This window comes from Bos indicus, chromosome 26, assembly GCF_029378745.1.
Source record: "Bos indicus isolate NIAB-ARS_2022 breed Sahiwal x Tharparkar chromosome 26, NIAB-ARS_B.indTharparkar_mat_pri_1.0, whole genome shotgun sequence".
Lineage (NCBI taxonomy): Eukaryota > Metazoa > Chordata > Mammalia > Artiodactyla > Bovidae > Bos > Bos indicus.
The window spans coordinates 18,086,727-18,112,754 of record NC_091785.1 but is presented as its reverse complement, the minus strand read 5'-3'; the positions used below and the strand labels follow the sequence as shown (position 1 = coordinate 18,112,754).

At 35.9% G+C, this 26,028-nt stretch overlaps 1 protein-coding gene across 18 annotated transcripts in view; it reads right to left on the bottom strand.

The window, feature by feature from the left end:
* LCOR (ligand dependent nuclear receptor corepressor) overlaps positions 1-26,028 on the bottom strand; it is a 133,599-nt gene that overhangs the window by 54,374 nt on the left and 53,197 nt on the right. For 15 of the 18 annotated variants that reach the window (XM_070781274.1, XM_070781259.1, XM_070781267.1 and 12 more), the window contains 2 exons: positions 17,410-17,475; positions 16,997-17,076 (listed from right to left, as the gene is read on the bottom strand). The exons of 2 other annotated variants lie outside the window; for them this stretch is intronic. Coding sequence is in view for 7 of the 16 variants with exons in the window: in XM_070781259.1 (XP_070637360.1) it covers positions 16,997-17,076; positions 17,410-17,475 (146 nt within the window). In the remaining 9 variants the exon portion in view is untranslated. Of the gene's footprint in view, positions 1-16,996; positions 17,077-17,283; positions 17,330-17,409; positions 17,476-26,028 lie in introns of those variants that run through there. One more of the 18 variants, XM_070781262.1, reaches the window with a different exon arrangement.

Sequence of the window (26,028 nt, the reverse complement as noted above, 5' to 3'; positions counted from 1 at the left end):
AAATTGTTTTTATGGCCCAGCATATAGTCTCTCCTAGAGAATGTTTTGTGTGCACTTGAGAAGAATGAGTATTTTGCTCTTGTTTGGTGGAGTGTTCTATAGATATCTACTAAATTTAGTTGATTCATAGTGTTGTTCAAGTCCTCCATGTTTGTTGATCTTCTGCCTACTCTATCCATTATTGAAAGTGGACTACTAATGTGTCCATCTATTACTGTTGAATTGTCTATTTCTCCCTTCAATTCCATAGCATTTTGCTTCATGCATTCTGGGGGTCTACTGTTAGGAGAGAATATAGTTATAGATTGACCCTTTTCTTGTTTTCTCAAAATGTCCATCTTTATCTTTAATTCCCCAGCAGTGTGTAGCCTCTGATACCACTTCTCAGAGGATGCTGTCTTGAGCGTGCAGTCTCTGTCCACCAGGAATAACTATGGGTTTAGATTGGCTCCCTTTGGCAGTTTTTTTCTTGAATCTCTCCTTTGTAAGCTTCTGGTTGGTCTGCCTATAGTGGTTTCCCAACCCAGATAACAGTCTCTACTAACTGTCCTACTATTTTTGCCACACCCTGCAGAATAACTGCACCTCAGTCTGATCCAAGAAAAGTGGAGCCTTGTTGCAGGGGCAGGGTGTTGCCAGTCTTTGAGGCCTGTTCCAATCCCAGGAGGGCACTTTCTTGCTGTTTTTCTGGTTCTCTCTTTAAACTTCTAACTTGTTTGCCATTTCACTTGTTGCTATTAGCACAAGGAATTACCAGCCTCCTTTTAACTGTTCGCCACAAAGATCATAATTTTCAACATCTTGTTGCAAGCTCTGTTTCAAATAAAGTTAGTCTTCTTAGGAGAGCTACAGAGGTCTCTATTCTTAAGGCCCCCCTCTCCCTTAGGAATAACCTTTCTGACACTCTGCACAGGAACTGGGGGCTGGGAGAGTGACTCACTTCTCTCAGAGTGACATCTGTGCTCTGTGAGTGGGGGTGCCAGATAACTTGCCCTTCTTGGATGAGGCCTGGCCCAGCAACTGAGGCCTAGTATTCTTAGCCTGCTATGTTTACAGTAGACTTCCACTCACAATAAAGGCTGAGTGAGGAAAGGGGGCCCTGGGCCCTTTTACTTGATCTGTCTGGATGAAAGTTTCTGCAATAAGAATCCCGAATGAATAAAAAATGCCCACAGTTTTTCTCTCCTGTTCAGAGTACAGCTTCTCTCAAACTGAGGTCAGGGAAGTAAGTAGGAGTGGGTCATAGCTCAAATGTCTTAGACTCTTGTTCTTACAAAGATTAAATAGATTTTTTTTTGGAACAAATGATTCTCCATTTGCTTTATGCCCTTAAGATAACTATTTTCCAAGTTTATATGTCCTTTTAAAATAATTTTCACAAAATAGTTGTTTTAATTAAAACAATCTTAACCATATTACAACCAAAGATGAAAAATACAGCACAATATCATGTATTTTTTCAAGTGCATCTGGCCATGAAGTTAAAAATTTACAGCAACGACGTATAAACAAAATGTAGTTCATCCTCCCTCATTGTAGCTAAGCATACCAAAATTAAATGAACCAATGAGAACAAAAATGTTTCTATGACACAGAGCTGAAAAAGCTAATACAATAGTCAGGAGATAGGAAGTTAATTCATGTGATGTCTCCTCCCTCATACATGAATTCTAAAAGGAAACATTATGTATTGTGTGGCAAAAACAATAAAATGATATGACATACTATAAACAAAAAAACCAGTGTTCTTTGCATTTATTATCATTCCTTACCAAACAAATTCTTGGCCCAGAACTAAATAGGAATAAAACGACATCAGAACTGGAATTTATATCACCTATGAGTTGCTTCCTTCAGAATTCAAGAATTAGTCTACGCAGACTGGTTGGTTCACAGTCAGAGGTAATTCTGTCCTACCAGAATCTACTACGAGCTTCTTGAAAGCATACATGCCTAGAACATACTCCCAGAGCTTTCGATTCTGTAACTCTGGGGTAGGGAGTAGTCACGTTTTTTAAAAGCTCTCTCCTTAATAAGGACCTGTAAAAAGGCATCATTAGTTCACACTTTAAAAACTATTACATATTTATAGTAAGTCTTTGTATTTGGGAAGGCAAATTCCATTTGTCACTTATATTTTCCGAAATGTCCTGGCTATTCAACCTTTATTCCATCAGACTGCATTTAAAATTACTCAGTCAATTCTGTTCCCACTACCACTAGTTCTCCAAAGAAGACGTTTTGATCTGATTAGCACTATATTTAGAAGGTAATTCAGGAAAAAGCAACATCCTTAAAGATATCCAGTCGTCTTTCTCAGGAACTGCTTTACATTTATCTTAAAATTTAATGGATCTCAAAATTCTACTGGACTACAGGAGATCAAACCAGTCAATCCTAAAGGAAATCAGTCCTGAATATTCACTGGAAGGACTGATGCTGAAACTGAAGCTCCAATCCTTTGGTCACCTGATGCAAAGAACTGACTCCTTGGAAAAGACCCTGATGCTGGGAAGATTGAAAGCAGGAAAAGAAGGGGACGACAGAGGATGAGATGGTTGGATGGCATCACCAACTTGATGGACATGAATTTGAGCAAGCTCTGGGAGATAGTGAAGGAAAGGGAGGCCTGGTATGCTGCAGTCCATGGGGTCGCAAAGAGCAGACACGACTGAGCAACTGAACTGAACTGAAAATTCTGTTGTTAACTCATGTAGTTCCCACATATTTATTATTTTACATTTTAGTATTATGAAATGTTTATTTTCTAAGTGCTAGTGTTGGGAAAATGAACAACGTGTGTGTATGTGCATGTAAAACTTAATTTTGTATACAGCTTTCAGGGAAAACTATGTCATCAATTTCAGTTGCTATGTTCTCTGGTAGCCTCACCAGTTTATGTCACTTTTCCAGCATCCTTTTAAGGAAACTCCTTTTAAGGGAGCTGTGGTGAGCTGTCAGCACGTTGTGGTCTTATGACTCATCACCAAAAGCAGGAAAAAGATACACTGAATGGGCTGGGATCTTCTTCAACAGAAAAGCCCTCAAATTCTGTATTAAGCTTCTGGTTATCTAAAAATATGTAATCCATATAATTTATTTTTATCTTTATTACATTTGGGGGAATAACAAAGAAATAAACATCTAAAAGATGTTTCCAAATAGGTTTACTCTATAACATTTCTCTACAACTAAAAAGTACTATCTTTCTGTACTACTAGAAACGCTAAATAAATTTCTTCATGCTAAACTGACACTACAAAACACTGCTAAGGGAAATAACACATGATGTGCATAAAAATGAGATAAACCATAATCATAAATTGAAAGGTTTAATACTGCTAATTCTCTCCACACTGATCCACAGATTCGGCACAACCCTAATAAAATCTTAATAGGTCTTTTTTAAGAATTGATAAGTTAAAAACATATAGGATCTAGAGCAAGTTTGAAAAAGAAAATAAATGGGATTCGTACTACTTGATTTCAAGATATAAAGATAGAGCAGTAACGATACTGTAGTATTGGTGTAAGGACACACACATACAGTTCAATGGCACAGGACAGAGTTCAAAACACGCCTACATGGTGCATTATCAACTGACCTAAAGACGCCAAAATAATTCCGTCTGGAGCGGGGGAGGAAGTCTTTTCAACAAATGATGCTGGAACTGGATTACCTTACAGAATACAATAAACCTCAATACTTACCTCATACAACATATACAAAAATTAACCAGAAATGAATAATAAATCAAAATATAAGAGTTAACATCACTAAACTTTCAGAAGAAAATATGAAATTTCCTTGTGCTTGACAATGGATTAGGCAAACATTTCTTGAAAAGGACATAAAATCCTGAGTTTTAAGAGAAAAAACTGATGAGAGGTTTTACACAGGATATATAAAGAACTATTACAGCTTAGCAAGTATTTTTAAAAAGCAAGAAATTTATACTGTGTTTCACAGAGATATGTACAAAGAAAGACGCTCAACACACTAGTCACCAGGGAAATGAAAATGAAAATCACAATGAGGTACCACTACAGACCTACCAGAATAGGTAAAGTTTAAAAGACCAATTATATAAAAATGTTGGCAAAATGTGCAACAGTGGAATTCCCATACACTGCTGATAGAAACACAGTCACTTTGGTGAAATACATGACAGTATAAGGTTAAATGTGCAATTACAATATTACCCAGCAATTCCAATTCTAGGTATTGAATCCCTGAGAAATGAAAATATATGCCCAAAGACTTACATGTGAATAAGCCTAATAGCCAACATCTGAAAACAATTCAAATTCTACTTAAAAAGAAAAAATGGATAAATAGTAGCATATTCACACCCACAGAGACTTACTTAGCAATAAAAAGAAACGAAACGTCATATACAAAATCAGGAATAAATATTTAAAAGTTATGCTAAGTGAAAGAAGTAAAAAATAAAAGACTATATACCTATAATTCCTAAAACATAAAATTCTAGAAAAGATAAAATTATAAAGATTGCTGGGGTCTGTGGGTCCAATAAAGTGATTGATTACAAAAGGGCAGGAGGAAACATTTTAAGGTGAAGAAACTGTCCTTGTACCTTGACTGTGATGGCAGTTATCAATTGTATACACATATTGAAATGCATTATCTGTACTCTAAAATGAATTTTTATTTCATTATGTATAAATATTACCTCAATAAAAATCATTCCAAATAGATTCAGGGTATTAAAAATGCTAGATACTGAATGTATCACTGAATTGTGACTCCTGAACTACCACATGAAATCAAAGAAATGACCTTTACTTACATTTTCAGAGTCATAAAGAAATGTGACACATTTCCAAAAACTCACGCACGTATCTTTCTCTTCAAGCAAGCATATTTGGAGGTTAAAAAAAAACAGTATCTTTTACTTGCCATCCACTTCTTTGCATAGTATTCTGACTGGGTATGTCAACGGCCACGAAATGGTGGCATTTTGATACTTTTTTCTATATCCTTAGATATAAATGAAGATAAGGCTGATTATTGCACAACATTTGGTCTTTGCCAATAAAGCTATATTATTTGGACTAAAAAGTAGGTATATGCATTAACAATTCCTCACCAAAGAAACCAGATTTCCCCTACAAAAACAGAAACCAGTTTTGGAACACAGAAAAGACCAAATATCCTGTACTAGACAGTAAATAAAAAAGATCAAAAAATGACGGGGACATGTCAAAAAGACATGGGAGGTTAGCTTGAAGAGGCCCTGACTAACCAGATTTAGGACACTACATGATAACCTACTGAATAGAGAGAGAATCTTGACTCCACACTGGCAGAGGGAAGAGAAAACTCTTCCTCAGTGCTGTCGTTCAGTCGCCAAGCAGTGTCCAACTCTTTGCAACCCTTGAACTGCAGCACACCAGGCTTCCCTGTCCAGCACTCTCTCCTGGAGTTTACTCAAATTCGTCCATTAAGTTGGTGATGCCATCCAACCATTTTATCCTCTGTTGCCATCTTTTCCTTCTGTCCTCAATCTTTCCCAGCGTTAGTGTTTTTACCAATGAGTTAGCTCTTTGCATCAAGTGGTCAAAGTATTGGAGCTTCTGCTTCAGCATCAATCCTTCCAATGAATATTCAAGGTTGATTTCCTTTAGGATTGACTGGTTTGATCTTGCAGTCCAAGGGACTCTCAAGAGTCTTCTCCAGCACCACAGTTTGAAAGCATCAATTTTTTGGCGCTCACATTGGTACTAGAAAAACCATAGCTTTGACTATAGAGACTTTTGTTGGCAAAGTGACATTTCTGCTTTTTTAATATGCTGTCTAGGTTTGTCATAGCTTCTCTTCTAAAGAGTAAGCATCTTAATTTCGTGGCTGCAGTCACCGTCTGTAGTGATTTTGGAGCCCAAGAAAATAAAATTTGTTACTGTTTCCACTTTTTCCATCTATGTGCCATGAGGTGACAGGACTGGATGCCACGATCTTAGTTTTTTGAATGCTGAGTTTTAAGCCAGCTTTTAAAGCCAATTAAACAATTTATTAATAGAAGAAATAATGGAGTCAGAAAGATCACTATTTTCAAATCACTGGAAAAATAACTTAATCCAGCAAAAAACTACCATCAATACTAAAACTGAAATGATCAAAGTTTGGTGAGGAAAAACTATTACAGTCACTCAAAGTATCTATGTACAAATTACTTATTAATTATAAGGGGGAAAACAGTTAACATTTCAGTGGAGAAACCCAATGGGCATAAACCTTGTCAAAGTTAAAATCACTTACTAAACTGACACTGTGTGTATTTCATGATGTGATGGACTCATAAGGATATCACTGGATATTCCTGATAAAAGATCATGACCTGAATTTAATAATGAAGGAACTATCGAAAACCTAAATTAAGAGACATTCTACAAAATGAATGACCTACACTCTTCAAAAACATAAATGTCATTAAAAATACAGAAATAAAAGGCTGAGGAACCATTCTAGATCAAAAGAGACTAAAGAGTAATGAATCTCAAATTCAATGAATAATCTTAAATTGGATTTTGGGTTAAAGGAGTAGGTAAAAAACTATTAAGTCACTGGGACAACTGGGAAAAATTAAATGAGATTCATAGATTAGACAATATATCTAAGCTAACTTTCCTGACTTTTGGTAACTGTACTGTGTAGTTAAGTAAGTGGATATCCTTAGTCTTAGGAAATAGAAAAATAAACATGAAAATACTTAGGAGGAAAGGGATATGAGGGATATGATGTCTACAACTTACTTTCATATGGTTCAGGAAGATGCGGGTGTGTGTGATATGCAATATTTGTGAAAGAGAAAGATGAACAATGAATTAACAAGGCAAATATGGCAAAGTAAGTGGCAATCTAGGTAAAGGGCACACGAAAATTTTCGTGCCATTCTTTTACCTTTTTTATAAATGTGCAATTATTGAAAGTTAAAAGTTTAAAAAAGTCAGGTGGACAAATGTTGAACTCTACTTTCCTTCCACAAGCCAAGTCTTCCTTGTTTCTCTCCTACTCTCTTCTCTATAATCCTAGCTCTCTTGCCATTAAATTATATTTGCTTGTGTTGTTGCTCTGATACACAGAGGAAGAAAAACAGAGAGAGCAGTAAATAGGATACGGAAATTAATAAATTTCAGCATTCTCTTAATTCCAACAACCTGATGGAAGATACTCAAAATGGAATAAAATGTTTTGTCAAGGGCCAGAGAGTAAATACTTGAGGCTTTGCAAGTCACATACAGTCTCTGTAACACCTCATTCTTCCCCCTTCAAAACTACTTCTTTAAGCTTGTAGGCATTACAAAAACAGACTGTGGGCTGGATTTTCTGATCCCTGACAGAATATTAAAGTTCTCTAAGAACTATATAAAAGTAGCTCTACTGATCCCTGAAACAGCAAGGACATTACTGAATAAATGAAGCAACAAAATTGTATGAGCATGGTAGTTAGTTGTCAGGGCAATAAATAGTTAATAAAGTTAAACTTTAAACAAAAAATAAAGATTTAACATTTCTTAAAGTTTCTTTTCTAACTCTAAAGTTTGTCACCTTTGAGTTTGCCTGGGGGGAGTAAGAATGGGGGAGATCACTTACATAGCTGCTTATTTTCAAGACACAACATCTTAGGAAAAGTAATGAAAGAAAAAATAACAAGTTTCACTTGGGAAAGGTTAAGAAGGCCTAGACTTAAGAAGTGTGATACAAAACTGATGGGGTAACATTTTAGAGCTGTTCCTGTCAAAATTCAAGACCATTCCCACGCTGTAATGGGGTTCATTACAGCGTGGGAATTTCAGTTCAGTTCAGTCGCTCAGTCGTGTCCGACTCTTTGCGACCCCATGAATCGCAGCACGCCAGGCCTCCCTGTATATCACCAACTCTGGAGTTCACTCAAACTCACATCCATCGAGTTGGTGATGCCATCCAGCCATCTCATCCTCTGTTGTCCCCTTTTCCTCCTGCCCCCAATCCCCCTAGGATCAGAGTCTTTTCTAATGAGTCAACTTTTCGCATGAGGTGGCCAAAGTATTGGAGTTTCAGCTTTAGCATCAGTCCTTCCAAAGAACACCCAGGACTGATCTTCAGAATGGACTGGTTAGATCTCCTTGCAGTCCAAGGGACTCTCAAGAGTCTTCTCCAACACCACAGCTCAAAGGCATCTATACTTCGGCGCTCAGCTTTCTTCACAGTCCAACTCTCACATCCATACATGACCACAGGAAAAACCATAGCCTTGACTAGACGGACCTTTGTTGGCAAAGTAATGTCTCTGCTTTTGAATATGCTATCTATGTTGGTCATAACTTTTCTTCCAAGGAGTAAACATCTTTTAATTTCATGGCTGCAGTCACCATCTGCAGTGATTCTGGAGCCCCAAAAAATAAAAGTCTGAGACTATTTCCACTGCTTCTACATCTATTTGCCATGAAGTGATGGGGCCAGATGCCATGATCTTCGTTTACTGAATGTTGAGCTTTAAGCCAACTTTTTCAGTCTCCTCTTTCACTTTCATCAAGAGGCTTTTTAGTTCCTCTTCACTTTCTCCAAATTTAAATAGTGTTAAAAAAAAATCCATACCACATAGTAAATCTATGAATTAAAAGCATATGTATGCATGCAGGTTTTGTAATAATTATTTTTAAAAGACCTATGCAAGTAGAACATGGAGCTACAGCTACAGCCATGTCTGCTACCAATGGCTTACTGACATTTCAAGCAATAAGCTAATAAGAGCTGACAAGATGCAACTCATTGATTCAAATGCCACTCTTCTATGCTTATTATTTTAAATGCCATCAAGTCTTAGGGAAAAGGACTCCACCATTTTACATGCCTGTATTTTTTAAGGTCAGTTATCTAAAAGGAAAGCTTCTTATTTTGTGTAAATTACTGCTTTTTACATTAACTAAATATGAATTGTTGGGCTTAATACAATGTTTACTGTATGTCAATGTTATCTTCGGGCTTCTCTGGTGGCTCAGCTGCTTAAGAATCCACCAACAATGTGGGAGACCTGGGTTGGGAAGATCCCCTGGAGAAGGGAATGGCTACCCACTTCAGTATTCTGGCCAGGAGAATTTCATGGACTGTATAGAGCATGGAGCCACAAAGAGTTGGACACAACTGAGTGACTTTCACTTTCAACATTATTTTCAATTTTGTTAAGCAGACCAATAGGTTAAAGAATAGGAAAATGACGAAGTTTGAAGCCTGCCTACATATCAAGAGTTAAATACAGTATTAAAAATGTCCAATAAATGTACCACAAATGATTCTTATCAGTATATCTAATTGTTATTATTGTACATGGAAATTAAGCCTAAAGTGCAAGTAGTAACAAATGACTATTCAGTTCAGTTCAGTCGCTCAGTCATGTCCGACTCTCTGCGACCCCATAAATCAAAGCACTCCAGGCCTCCCTGTCCATCACCAACTCCCGGAGTTCACTCAAACTCACGTCCATAGAGTCGGTGATGCCATCCAGCCATCTCATCCTCTGTCGTCCCCTTCTCCTCCTGCCCCCAATCCCTCCCAGCATCAGAGTCTTTTCCAATGAGTCAACTCTTCACATGAGGTGGCCAAAGTACTGGAGTTTCAGCTTTAGTATCATTCCTTCCAAAGAACACCCAGGACTGATCTCCTTTAGAATGGACTGGTTGGATCTCCTTGCAATCCAAGGGACTCTCAAGAGTCTTCTCTGACACCACAGTTCAAAAGCATCAATTCTTCGGCGCTCAGCTTTCTTCACAGTCCAACTCTCATATCCATACATGACCACTGGAAAAACCATAGCCTTGACTAGACGGACCTTTGTTGGCAAAGTAATGTCTCTGCTTTTGAATATGCCATCTAGGTTGGTCATAACTTTCCTTCCAAGGAGTAAGCATCTTCTACTACTATTTTATTTAATTCACCAGGATCTACAATCAGAACTTGCTGTTAGTTTTTCTTCCGTTAGACATGTATAGTTTTTAAAACTATTTTCTTTTGCTAACTACTACCTTTTAAACATTACATGAGAATGAAGCAGGGAACTTTACTCTCAATGACAGAGCTCTGGTTCTGGGCAAGCAGGTTGTCAGTATTCCCTGGTGTCTCAGTGGTAAAGAATCTGCCTGCAATGCAGGAGACCAGGGTTTGATCCCTGGGTTGGGAAGATCCCCTGGAGGAGGAAATGGCAACCCACTCCAGTATTCTTGCCTGGAAAATCCCATGGACAGAGAAGCCTGGCTGGGTACAATCCACAGGGTCACACAGAGTAGGACATGACTGAAGTGACTAAGCAACAGCAACAAAGCAGGTTGGAGGATTTAAATCTCCTTTAATTTCATTAGCCACCAATATTCCATATGCAAGGAGGGATCCATTTTTTACTTCTCTGGTATACTCTGGTTTACCAAGAATCAGACTTTTATCAAATTTGCCAAATAACTAGTGTATCTGCTTAATTCTAACCACATAATACTGGATAGAACTGATCTCCAATTAATGATTTCTCTGAATCTCTATGTTTGTCTTAGGGGAAAAAAGTCCACAGACTGGGAGTATATATTAAAAAAACACAACACACACACACACATGCATACACACAAATCACCCTCCTGCCCGCCAGAAAAAAAACTCTTTGATACTGAATCTTGGATGAGCACTGATTCACCGTGTCAAGTGGTTTTCCTTAATCTTTTAAAATAATATATATAAAAGCCTCTGGAAATACAACAAGGTTAGGTCTTGCAATTTAGATTTGTACACTTAACTTCATAAGTAATTAATCATGTACTAATGTCTGGTATTCATTCAACTTATCCTGTATTTATTTAAGTCTCCTACGTAAATAACTCTTAAACTTCTCAGATTTGCTTCTTCTTTCTCAGTCCTAACAGACAAGCACTATATTCATACATTTTTCTTCCACAGTTCCATTTACATAATAGGTACTGTGAATACTTATTGAGTTGTGGTTCTCTAGGACAAGATGACAGACAAGTCTTTATCAGCAGTGTTGAATATGCCCAAACTGATACATTCAGCATAAATACATGCTGTAGAATACAATCAGAAAATAATAACTTAGATTTAGCATCTGCTCTTACTATAAATTTCAATGTGCTAAAATTGAAATAAAAATTAAAATGTAAGAAGGATATCTCTAAAACTTCTAATTAGTGCATACTCACAAAAGAGGAAATGACGAAATGTTCAAAGTAAACACAACATGACAGGCTAATAATAGGCATGAAAAGTATCTAGTTACATGATTCCTGAGAATAGATGGGCACCGAAAGAGAGAGAATCTTGAAAGTGAAAAGTGAAAGTGAAGTCGCTCAGTCTAGTCCGCCTCTTTGTGACCCCATGGACTGTAGCCCGCCAGCTTCCTCCATCCATAGGATTTTCCAGGCAAGAATACTGGAGTGGGTGCCATTTCCTTCTCCAGGGGATCTTCTTGACTTACTCCAATCTTATTGCTGGTTACTTACAAAAATAAATTCTATGCCTGTGTCTGTCTATCCAGACCTATATATTCTTCAAAAATGTACCACAAGTCCTAACTTCTTAGAACATTCTCCTAACATGATTGTCAAATACTGAACTTACTAATAATAGCCTTATAATAAACTTAAAGAGCATAAACAATTCATATTTGTATACAAAATCCCATCTCGCATTATCCTTAGTTATTAAAACATCCATAACTCTTTACAACAGCTATCTCCATCTCAGCCAAGTACAAGAATATCCATTATCATACACTGATTCATCGCTTAAAATTAGTCCATTTTTAAGGATATGAAATCCTGAAAGTAATTTTTAATTCTTTCCCTCTCTCCAGTACTCCTTCACTACTATTGGATCAGCTCTTCATGCTATCAACACAATCCTACAATTAATAACAGCATCACAAGACAGCTTCTGACATAGAAATACAGGTGTATGTGTACATATATTTAAGTATTAACACACATATTTTGTAGCTCAGACAACTAAGGAGGTCTAGAAGCAATGATGTTCTAGTACAATGAGTATACCTAGTGTTTTGCTATCTTACACAATTTTCCAAATTAAAAAAACAAGGAAGAATGGATCAGTTCAGTTGCTCAGTCGTGTCCGACTCTTTTCGACCCCATGGACCGCATCATGCCAGGCCTCCCTGTCCATTACCAACTCCTGAAGTCTACCCAAACTCATGTCCATCAAGTCGGTGATGCCATCCAACCATCTCATCCTCTGTTGTCCCCTTCTCCTCCCGCCCCTAATCTTTCCCAGCATCAGGATACATGTATATTTATGGCTGAGTCTCTTCACTGGTCACCTGAAACTGTCAAAACACTGTTAATTGGCTATACCCCAAAGCAAAATGTTTTTGGTGTTTAAGAGAAAAAAAAAAGAAATGAGGATTCCTTGGCAAAATCCAAGGTTCTGATAGAGAAAGCAAAGGTAAGTGTGGAACAGTTTTCGGGGCAAAAAGGTAAAGACTGATAGAAACGTGATAAACAAAAAAAAAGATGAAAAGCCAACCACAATGGGCTTTCAATGGACAAATGTAAAACAACTCAAACTACAAAATAAATAATGATTGCAATAAATTATAATCCAAAGAACAAAATAAGAATTCATGAGTCAATACTGACAGGTAAACAACAAAAACATAAATAGGGAAGGGAAACATCTTCCTTACAGTAAGATTTCAACAAATAGAGTTTGAAGAAATAATAAAACTAGGGAAGCATCATTTGGTAAACACCATGCTAGTATTTTTTTTCAGACAAGATTAATCAATTGATGCTAAAATTATGATGAGAAAAAAATATTTACAAAATCTCAAAGTATGTCTCCACAAGATACCTATCAAGCACAAAAGGGAAAAAAGCAGAAACCCTACAGTATAGGAAACTTGGCAGACACAGTCTTAACCAAGTGATCAAATTAAACATCACCAAGTGTTTCCTGATATGGTGCACTAAGGATGACACCCCGTCAATTCTGTGCAATTCTTGCATAACCTGAATTCAATTATAAGGACCATCAGACAAACTGAGGAACCATGAGACAAATCAATTTGCTAGCATTCTTCAAAAGTGTCAACATCATGAAAGGCAAAGAAAAACAGAACTATTAGACTAAAGGAGACAAAGCAGACATGACAGCCATATAACAAAGTGTGGTCCTAGATTGACTCCCAGACCAGAAACATGACTCTATTGGGGTAACTGGTGAATTCTGAAAGATATGCAGATTACAGTACTTTATCAGTGTTTATCTCCTGATTTTTATCATTGTATTGTGGTTACATAAGACATTATCATTTGGGAAACCTAGGTATAGAGGAATTTATTATTTTTGCAAGTGTTTTATATATCTAAAATTATTTCAAAAAGAAGCTAAGAAAAAGTATAAAAGCCTCATAAGTGTATAGTACACAGAAAGCTTTTCGTGTATATACTTGGTGTATGTAAGCAGTCAAAACAGTTAGCTATAATATTATAATTCTCCAACTTCATTATGTACACTGACTTCTTATTCATTTAGTACACATTTTAGAGTATATACTACATGCCCAACAAACAGGAAAGGAAGGAAAGGGAGAAGCCAAGTAAGGCAGGCAGGTAGACACTCACTCGTTAATGGACTCCTAGCACAACTGAGACTGGCTATTTCAAATATACTCATGCCCCTTTACACTCTTATTCTCTTCCTCTTCCAAACTGAGTAATTTCAAATACCACTTAATTCTTACTCTACCATTTTCCATATTCATGTTTCTAGCTTTGTAATCAAAATCCACGTACTCTAAAAACATGGATCCAATCCCAGCTATGCGACTTTGCCCTAACTCAGACTGATCCTTGCCATTTCTTTATCTGTAAAACTGGGATGGCTTTAACCAGCTTTATAACTAACTTTATAGGGATGTTGCTGTGAGAATTAAATGGGAGCAAATCAAAGTAACTGGCACATAGTAGGTGCTCAAAAATAGTTACTTGTCTTTCCCATACAAAATATATTTTCTAACTACTGAAGTGTAGATGAACAATCATTTTACTAATTTCTAGGTAAGTTCCTGTTATATTTTCCAAAAAGGCAACTTCATATTTTTCACTAGATATTTTTAAAGTGTTAGTTGCTCAGTCGTGTCCGACTCTTTGCAACCTCATGGTCAGTACCCCACCATGCTCCTCTGTCCATGGAATTCTCCAGGCAAGAACACTACAGTGGGTTGCCTTTCCCTTCTCCAGGGGATTTCCCTGACAGACCCAGGGATCAAACCCAGATTTCCTGCACTGCAGGCAGATAGATTCTTTGACCAACTGAGTCACCAAGAAAGGGCAGGTATTTTTGAAAGTAAATGTAAATAACGTATTTATTTTATCCATTCTAATAGTATCCAATGAAAATCAAATTAACTAAAAACAATTAGGAATAACCTGCATCTCATTCTTAAATATCAGACTAGTATTTCTAACAGCTTTTTCAAATATTACCTGGTATCTCACCATGCCAACCTCAAATCAAAATTCCAATATTGTGCTCTATGCTGCCACCTCTTGGCTGTTAACCACTCTCTCCCGTACTTCTTTCATTTTTGGAATCTTTCGGGCTTCCCTCAAAGCTCAGTCGGTAAAGAATCTGCCTTCAGTGCAGGAGACCTGGGTTCGATTCCTGAGTAGGGAAGATACTCCTGGAGAAGGAAATGGCAATCCATTCCAGTATTCTTGCATGGAAAATTCCATGGACAGAGGAGCCTGGCAGGCTACAGCCCATGGGGTTACAAGAGTCGGACACGACTTAGCGACTAAACCACCACCACCAAAGTCAGCCAAGTCTCAACCCAACGTAGGTATAATTAACTTTCAGATCTACTCCTTCTCAGATAAGATGCACAAATGTCTGGAAGAGTTTCAACACAATCACTTTCAATCTAACACAACTAAAGCTATGTATCTGACAAGTTATGTTTTCTAGGCTCTCTCTATGTTCAAAGACACAGACACTATGGCTGTCTCTGATAAAAACAAATGCCAAAGACAGGTAGTGAAAAGTCTAATGGAGAAGACTACCTTTTCCAGATCTAGCTGGCCTTTCAAACAAATATTCTTTCTAACTAGAATACTAACTAAAAATTACAGAACTACAAACAGTAAGAATAGCTGCTACATGGTTAAATGCCACATGGTTCCATGCCTTGCTATTTCTGTATTTTCTTCTAAAAATATTCATAAAGTATTTTATCCTCATATAGCAATGGGAAACTCAATCATATTACAAGAATATACTGTACTCTATTATTGACCACAGAAGAGCTTTCCTCCCAATCCTCTTCTGAAAAAAAAGGTAATCAATCATTGGCTCCTTCTGTACTGCCAAAATGCCTATTAAATAACTTGCTCAATAATTGGTCACAACATATATGAATGTACACACAAAGACACACAGTTTAAAATGATGAACTTAAACTTCATTGGTAGCTGCTTAATTTTCTGGTCTTTTCCAAACTGCAATAAATTTCAAAACACTTTACTCATTAATTCAATAAAAACAGACCATCCTGGATAGTCACAGCAATAATTTTTTCATGTACTTAAGCAAGAAAAAGATGCCATAAAAGAAGAACATTAAAATGCTCTTAAATTAGCTTTGATTTAAAGCAACCTGCCAACAACAGTAAATAATGGTAGAATGGCTATATGCAAAGGTACAAAATAGCATAAGTCATGGTCCGTGGTCTTCACAAGTTGACAATGTAGTCAGGAACACAAGACTCAAACACAGAAGAGGATTAATAACAGAAAGCAGAATATTAATTGACAAATAATTGGTGTAATATTTACCACAACAGTGTGAAGTGTTGAAACAGCAGTAAGAGCAGAGGTATACCATTTATAAGAAAGGAGAGTTAAGGTAAGACTAAGAGCAAGCAGAATTTCAAGCTTTAAAGAACAAGTGCAATGGCCTAGTCCAAATGGTAAAAGTACGTCATTTACTATAAATGATCAGACCAATTTTGCGTAGAAGACTAGTAGTATTGGTAAGAGAAGTGGACCAAACTGGGAGGGTACTGAGACTCTGAGCATTAGGCTAATGAATCCCAAAGACAACTGTAAAGTCACCAGAGACTGAGTGTGGGTTAACATTTCCATACTACTCAAAGAGTGAGGGTTACAGGAAGGCAGGGAGGAGAAGGGTTTAACCACGTACCAGTGTTTAACACACTGACAAAAACTGAGAGAGAGGAATCATTATTTCAGTAGCCCAGAAAAATGCTAATGGTCTGAACTACGGTGATGACTGTGAAAAGAGAAAAAGAATGATATTCAATACAAAGAAGAACTGATACAACTTCGTCAATGATTTGAAGTCAGAAGTGTACAAGGAAAAGGAAGGAATTAAAAATGTTTTAAACATTTCCATGGAACAGAAATACCATGAAAAGAAACATAAGACTGTAAAATTATAAATAATTTCCAACAACTTTAATGTCTAAACCAAAATTCTTTTTATGTTTAACACAAAGCAATAAAACAAGAGAAACCCTAAGGTACAGCCAGTTTCTACACCTGAATATAAACAGCATCCATGCTCAAGTATTATGAAGAAACATAAGACGGCATAAACCACAGTCCATCGTAAGTCTACATGAATTAATAACTACTTGATCTAGGTGCTTGTTACTGTATAAATGACTCCCACTACATGAATTACATTTCATATTTAAAATAACACAACAGTTTGAGACCTAGTTAATTATTCTGTCTAGTGAACTACATAAATAGGGCATTGCATGTTGGGATATAGATTTCTCAACAGACTAAACAGAATAGAAACCGTCTAAATCGCTAAACCGAGTTATTATCAAATCCTTTATAAATGAACATGGAACCTGTACTCCTACAAATTCTCCAACAAAGTAACCAAGTTTTGGGAAAATAAAATCTACAAAATACCACTCTAGACAAGTTTCACAAGTTTCTTGGTTACCTTTACTTTATCTCTTCTCAAGCAACAGAATAGACAATTTTCATCAAAAGTCCAATCAGAAATGCTTTCAGGTTCACAGTCTGCAAAAACAGTAGGAATAACAAATTAATAGTCACAAAAGAGGATTTTTCAGGAAACAAATGAGAACTAATTTCAAAAATATTATCTGGTTTAACTACACCAAAAATACAGGCTCCTTATCTGCAATAATTGTTCACTAGTTAATATACTTTATTCATAAGTATATTTGCATTACCACAGATAACTACATACAAAAAGATGCTTACATGGGTATAGCGTCATCCCACATAAAACTGTGAATAAAAAGGAGAAGGAGACTGGGGCTTAAGTCACCAAGATATCATTTATGTCACCAGGAAGAATTTGAAATACCAAAGAAAGATTTTGAATACCTTTAAATAAACTGAGATCTTTTAATAATGCAGGTCCAAACAGCCCTTCAAGAATACTTTCAAACCCTGAAAGGATGAAAAAAATTCATTATTACAATAATATTCCCTACAGTAATTTTAACCTAGTTGCATGAAAAAATGATGGTGCTTTCCTTCCATTCTCAGGACCTCCAGATTATTATTGAAAGGATGCTGAGGAGAGTGTCAATGACGAATCTAAAAGGAGTATTTGCATTTTCGTCAGTGATTAACACTCAATACAAATTCACAACCCATTCAAGGACAATACAAAACAACAGTAGAAATAACCAATGAAGGAATGTAAATTCATGAGGTCTCTTACCATCTTACAAAATTCCAAATACCTCTTTACATAAACTTTCAAACTTCATTTTAAGAGGCACCTTTCCAAATGAGTCAAACTGCTTCAAAATTTTCAGTGTTCTGGGTTAATCTAAACAGCGTATTTCTGAATCTGAACTGAGTTAATAGATTCTTCAATCTAACAGTTTTTTAAGAAGGAAAAGCCTCACTGAAAACAACATTTGTATCACAAAAAGAAAAAGACTTTTGTCATTAGTTCACACTGCCACAGTAACTACTGGGTCTATTTATGAACCACTGATTACACACAAAAAGAGAGACAAAGAGAATTCAAAGATACCTATACACAGATGTTTAGAAAATGAAAACAAAATTAAACTTTTCTAATATATTACCTCAAATACCACTGATTAACTCAATGAAAAACAAGTTAAAAAATATCTTTGTCACCTTGCTGTCTTCTATATTAAGAGTAAGGAGGAAAATGCAAAAGAGAAGCCAACTGTACCTTCATACAACACAACAAATAATGGGTTAGTAAAGCAGTTTCCAAACTCTATGTATCATGACCTCATTTGGAGCTCAAGTAAGTAAAACAAGAGGCCTATAAATAAATGTCCTTTAAACATGACCTTAAGAAAGAAAGAAATGGTCTTGTGCATTCAATGTCCACATTTCAAATGTACAGAAATATTACTGTAATTAAGAAAATATGTAAGTTTGACTGAATTCCTCGTAGTTTGGGCCACTATGCATTTTGTCATATAATCTGATTATCACCTAAGGGTTTACAATTTTTTTTAATTGTTAAAAAGTACCCCCATGTTCAAAAGTGAGGGAACCACTAATTTAAAATCCTATAGCCTGGTGGGCACATGAGGCCCACAAACAGGGACGTTTCCTAACCACAAATACAATCACCAGAAAGAGTGTGGGAAGTAAGCGGGTAAGAAAGATGGTCCCAAGAAACAGTATCTTATCTCCTTATAAGAGTAACACTGTACTGTAAAGGATTCCTCTGTCCTTAATATTAAGTCATCATATTCAATAGGGTAAACCCTAGAGTTTGTACCATCTACACTGTAGTTACTTGACTTTCCTATACTATTTTCATGATTTCTAGATTCTAGGTTTTTCATTTATTATTAACAATCAATTGTTTTTCAACTCTCTTTTGTTCTTCCCATCAAAATTATTCCAAGGACATTAACAAAACCAAACTACCCATTCAAACAAATGGAAAATGTCTACCCTGTTTATTATTTGCCTACTATAATTAAAACTCTGTTCACTAAATTCCTATGTCCTCTTTTCTCTACACTAGGGAGGATAAAGTGTTGGGCTAAGGTTTTTGAGGGTGGGAAGGTGGTGGTGAGGGAGTGAGAAGGAAATGCTAAGTACTGCCTATCCTGGGTCTGCAAACTAGATACTTTCAACACTAGCTTACAAAGAAAAAAAAAAAAAATCCTGTAGCCTGCCTCTAGAGCCCTCTTACTCCCAAAATGGATTTCTAACTTCACAAATATTAATGTAAGTGTTTCAATATCTGGCAAGTACCAAGTACACACTGCAAATAACTAAAGGGGATTATGGGTGGCTCTTATTCTGAAGAGCAAATCTAATATGCTTTCACCTGGATTTATATGAAATAATAACAAATTCCAAATGTGTATGCTCAGCATAAATTCTTCAAAGGGAAAATGTAAATATAGCAAAAAATGATACTAAGAAAGAAAAAAATCAAATAAAAGCCTTGGTAGGTAAAATTTTAAAAATTACAAAAGATAAAAGAATTAGAAAGAATAGTAATAACATCAATAACACAAAAACACTAACAAAAATTGAATCACATTATCAAAGAACAGGAAAAGGGAAAGACCAAAAATAAACAAGAAAAAAAATCTGGTCATAAAAGCAAAGATTTAACCACAATTAATTTTGATCAAAACAGCAACTGTAAACAAGTCTTGCTCTTGTCTGCAACAATACATTAAACCACACAGATACTGATCAGATACCGTTAAGTCATATTTTGCCTACTCTGCTTAACTGAATTTAATGCCACTCAGTTTTATTAATATTAAATATTGAATTTAGCAGTTGCATAGCAACAAGGAATGTCTCATGTGCTATGCTTGACATTAACAAAAGGCAAATAAGAAAAGAATAAATGTATTCAAAATTTATACCATGATCTCATAGAAAAGCCATGAAGATCAACAACAAAATGCCAAGGAAAATTAAATACATAATGAAAAAGACAGCTATGTCATTATGTTCAATCACCAGGGCTTAAAACTCACCTGTATGTAACATATTACATGTAAAGAAATATTAATAATTTTATTGAGCATGACTACTGGCCAAAGAATCCCCATCCAACATTGCAACTGGAATGAAAGCTGGTCTCCAATCTCTTCTCACTGCAACCTCAAGACAATCACTGTGTCTTCAGATCGTCTTCCTAAAACACTACTCTAACAATGTGACCAACTGTTCAGCAAAATCATCCTTTGTTTTTAAAAACAAATCCCAAATTCCTAAGTCTAGCAATCAAAACCATTTATAATTAATAATTTGACCCTAACCTACCACTGACAGCCTTATTTCTCAAAACTTCCCTGCTCACTATCCCAGCTCCAACCAGGCTGGTATTCTAACGTGTTCAATCATCTACCATTTCTATGTCCTCATATTTTCTGAAGCCTTTTCATTTCACTTCTGCCCAAATATATTATCTCTGTCAAGGCATTCTTCAGTTTATTCAACAAATAGATATTTGCTTATCTAACATACATTAACCAAAAGCCTACCACCTATCAGGGACAGTGACAGGCACTGAATAGGTAGGCAATGATGAACAGACATGGTACCCGCCCTCAAGGAGACTGGGTTTCCAGTTTTCTCATCCTCAGAATTCACATTATCACTCCCTGTCTTTTAAATAAATGTTAATTGCCCTATGTTTTCTCTCTTCTATTAATATTACATGCAAAGCACTGTCTATGAAAGTATTCTGTAACATAAGAGTTGTCATAGGCTATCTAAACCCAGCTTCTGTTTTTCTTTCCATATGTTTAGGTCCTCAAGGAGATTTAATATGCCAAGAAGGCTAGGAAGGAAGGCCTTCCTGTTTCCCAGAATGTTCCTCTTATACTAGGGCTCTCTGGTTTTCAGTTTGATTTTAATAACCTACCTCTCAAAAACAAAAGACAGAAGATTAAAATTTCTCACATATTACCCTCTTCAATCTAAATCATATCTCTACTCTATTTCTAACCAAAATGGGAAAAGCAGATTATGAAAAGTAATGAGAGGAATGTATCAAATACACAGACAACTGAAGTAAGCAACAGCCTGTAGTTCTGAAATAAGAAAAATATCATAGATGGAATGAAAAAGTGGTTCACGTGTCTTGGGAACCTTTCCTGAGAGAACAGTACAATGATTATCAGTCTGAGAGACAATTTTCACATCAAGGTCTCCAAGCTCTTACAAAGCTTGGTGCCTGGTATTTAAAAAAAAAAGAGCTCAATCTTCAATATGGTATCATTATTTTATAAAATATCAGTTCAAAGGTGCTTGTTGGTAACAATCATCAGCGAGTATCTTAAAACACACAAAAAAGAGACTGATAGTATCTGGAGTTTTTTGCTTAAAACTCAGGGTTTTAACTTGGGAATACCACACTTACCTTCTTTAAAAGTAAGCACCAAAATGAATAATCAAAAAGCACCAGATTACACAATCTTTTATACTCAATCCAAAGGAACAGAGGTAATTAAACCCTTTTTAATCAATGTTTCAGCTACTTTAAGGTATCTATCATACAACCAAAGCAGTCTGGATGAACTTCTACAGGTAAAGAGCCAAAACAAGGCTGTCTTCTCATTACTCTAGGCAATCCGCCCCTGCTGGACAATTACACGCATTAAGACTTCTTCCTCTTTCCCTGAGCACCTGCTCCCAGCCCACATCTGTGAGGAGCACATCTGCTGGCTCACTCACCATCCTGAGAATCACCCAGCACAAAAACTGATGAAAGAACCTGATAAGACACACACTAAAGACAAACAATAACCTAGTCAAGACTAACAGCCCAAACTGAAACAGAATTAATGAAGAAAAATACTAGAGGTTGAAAAAAATTAACAAATAGTGTTTCTATTGAAGCCAGGGAAAAATGGCATTTAAAACAAAAAGCAAGCTGCTCTAGAAAAGGAGTGCAGAATATGTATTTGGGGAAGAGAAAAAAAGAAAACCCAAACTGCCAAAATAACCAAATAAAGTATTAAATAGAAAAATATACAACCAATTAGCGATTTTAAAAAATTCAAGAAATGTCTTCATGCTGCTGCTGCTGCTGCTAAGTCACTTCAGTCGTGTCCGACTCTGTGCGACCCCATAGACAGAAGCCCACCAGGCTCCCCATAATGCATAGTAAATCTGAAGTCAAAGAAATCATGTGAAAAAGATTAGAGATGAGGAGGAGGCCAGGACATTCAGGATCTGTGAAAGAGGATTTCCAGAACAAGAAAGAGCAAATACTAAAAATTTTCAAAAATTAAATTTAAGAAATGGGGTGGGATGAAGGGGGAAGACGAGAACAAAAAGAAAACTTCCTGATGTTGAATACTGTTATGCATCTTCATAGTTAATGTGTTTTGAGAAGTCCTGGGCAGAATACTCAGGGGGAAAAAAGCATATTGATACATGTAACTCTCCCAGCAGAATATCTGAATTTCAAAAATAAAAGTAAAGCTCCAAAATTAGGGGAAATTTTTACTTAATTTACACAAAATAAGAGGAAAGAGATTCAGAATGACAGTCATTTCATCAGTAAAAGTAAATGCTAAAAGCCAATGGAGCTATGTTTACAAAATTCTGAAGGTTAAAAAAAAAATGTTTAAAGCCAATCTATTATTCACAGATATGGATAAAATAAAAATACTAGATATGCTCTGATTTAAAAAGTAAGACATCCATTTACTTGGGTACTAGTAACAGTTAAAGTAGTCGAGCTAAAATAAAAAATTCAGAACAAAGACCTCCTAAAAACGACAAACACTTTATATAAAAAATAACAGTGTATGGCTGAGTTCCTTTGCTGTTCACCTGAAACTCGCAACATTGTTTGTTAATCGGCTATATCCCAATACAAAATAAAAAGTTAAAAACAAATAATGGCAAGCAATGTACCAGCAAAACTAACAGTTAAGTATAAACACTTGTTACTAATATGAGGCGATTCAGTTTAATACAAGAGATAAAGAATTCTTTAAACACAATATAATTTTTAAAATTAATGATTTAGGAATAACATCCCAAACTATTTCAAAAAATCTTAGGTGAAGAAGAGTAAATAAAGTATGCTTAGATGAAGTGTGCATGCAGGATGAGGGAATAATTTATAATAGTCATTACTCTTTGATGTTAATAAGAAAATGTAGGTTTAACATAAATTTGCTTTAGAATGTATGGATAAGGCTGAAGAATTTCCAATCACCGGAGGAAATAAACAACAACAAAGAACAACTACAAAAGGAAGTAAAATTTAAAACTAAACAAAAAGTAAGCATGCTAAACAAGAAACAAAAAAAAAACAATTTCAGGAAAAATATCAAACGTGTAAATATTACAATAAATATTAATCAATTAAATTAACTAAGCAAAAGAGAAAAAAGTGACAAGGCATAGCATGAGCTTCCCTGTCTCTGGTAAAGAATCTGCCTTCCAATGCAGCAGACACAAGTTCGATCCCTGGGTTGGGAAGATATAGAGAAGCGAATGGCAAGCCCCTCCAGTATTCTTGCCTGGGAAATCCCATAGACAGAGGAGCCTGGTGAACCATGGGGCTGCTGAAGAGTGGGACATGACTGAGTGACTGAACAACAGGGCCTGGTAGCATGCAGTTCATAACAGACTCAGAGTGACACAGGTATGTTACCCCAAAGAGGGAGGCTCAGCTGTGAGAAAAGTGTAAGAAGATAAGAAGAAAGCAATAGAGATGGCAGTAACAATCAGGAAAAGAATTATTCAAGGATAAAAGAATAAAACATAGATAACTAATAAGAACCTACTGTACAACAGGGAACTCTACTCAATACTCGGTAATGGCCTACATGGAAAAATAATTTTTAAAAAAGAGTGGATATATGGATATGTATAACTGATCCACTTTGCTGTACACGTGAAACTAACACAACAGTCCAGTAAGAATTTAAAAAAGAAAAAAAAGCATATAACAAAAAAGTGAAGAATTTTTCTATTACTAAAGGGCTAATCTATTTCATGAGTGAAACTGACCTATGATTTTCTTTCTTACATGCCTGGTTTGACAAATATCCTTCTAGAAAGAACTGAGATATATTTCCTTTTTTCCTACTTTCTGGAGGAGGTGACAGAAAAGTTGGAAGCTTTCTTCCTTAAAAAAAGTAGGGAGGAACTCACATGTAAAGCATTCTGGGGTTATTCTCTTTGTTTTAACTATTAAGTTTATTTAATAGTTATAGAACTATTCAAGCTTTTTATTTCTTGAGTCAGTTTTTGGGAAGTTATATTTTTCTTTAATTTAAAAATTACTGGCATATGATTGATAGTATTTCCCCTTATCATTTTGAAAGCAGTGGCAAAATATACATAATATAAAATTTATAATTTTAATCATTTTTACATTTACTATTGCATAAAATTTTACACTGTTGGCACCATCATCCATCTCCAGTACTTCTTTCATTTTGCTGAAGAAGAAAACTGGAGCTATGTACTACATAGTGGAAGAGTAACTGTTTGCTTCTACTCCCAGTCTTGCCAGCCACCATTCTACTTTGTCTGTACAAGCTCAATATATATGATATTTTAAAATGATAATATCATCAGGGGAACACTGTAAAACAGGTATTATTGCTATTACCTAATATATGTAAGAAAATAGAAAATCAAAGCAGCTATTTTTTTTTTTTTCATTTAACTACAAAGACACGGACCCTCGGTTTAAAACCAAGCCAGTGACTCTATGAAGTCCAGGCTTTTCACTTCTTCACCCAACATACTAATGACATCTCTTAATTTTTAGTTCATCTGACTACTTAAAACATTCCCTACATCACCAAATCTACCAAAAACCATCCTTCACACTGCCATCAAACCTCTCCCATCTTTTCTCAGTTTTAAAAATCTCTGATAGCTTTCCACTGACAATACTGAAGACTTCAAATTCCTGGCTGGCATGCAAGATCACTGAGGGTCTGTCTAGTTCCAAACCACTTTTCTGTCTGCCCTGCCATTTTCTTTCTACATATTCTATGCTCTGGCCAGACCGATTTATCAGTCATTACACACATGTCAGTGCTTCCATGCCTTTAAAGCACAGCAAGCCTTCTGCCCAGAATGTTCCCCTGCAACCCGTAATCTAGTTAATTTTAAGGCATCCTTTATCTCAGTCCAAAATCTCAGGCAAAGTTAGGAACATCTCCATCAGTGCTGAAGTCGCACTGCTAGAAAACTATACTTCAGTTAAAAAAAAAATAAAAATTGGGGGGCAGGGTGGATTTTACCTACTAGATTTTTGAGCAAAGATCAGGAACCTATTCTTCTTTTTCTTAACATCAGCCTGCCTGTTCCCAAACTGCAGTCAGTAAGTGTTAGTTGGATAAATACAAATATACCCTTCTATTTACCTCATGGGTTTAATATTTTAAAATGACTCATTTTGTGAGTCTAGCGTGTTGAAGACCTAAAGAAACAGATATAAATGAAACAGAAGAGCAACCGATATCAAATGGAAAAAGGTTCCTATACCTATGAACTAAAACCAGACATTAATTAAGGCTTGCTTTGCCAGCCCATGAACAGAGATGACAGGCACACTTTTGTGTGCAAAGCTGTAATCACAGCAAAGACAGAAATAAATCGAGAGAGATGAAGTCCTGAAAAACAGTGGTATTAGTACATTAAGGAGGGAAAATACAACTCGAGTAAGCTGGAACATTACCCAAATAATTCCATATAATTATATTTACATATATTATGCCATAAATGAGACTCCATGATGTTAAGTAGCCAAAATTGCAAAGGTAGAAAGTAACTAGGTCAGTTGGATTTAGTTCTTTGGAAATTCAAGGGCAGTTTTGGTTCATTTTTTCTGTTATATCAAACTGTCTTGGGTACAGTAATTATGCTAAAAAGAAGCCATTTAAATGCAAATCTGAAGTTGATTAGGAATGAGTCAATTAACATCAGGAGTTCACAATCTGTGGGCCACAATTCCTTAGAGGAACTCAGTCATTAGAAGGT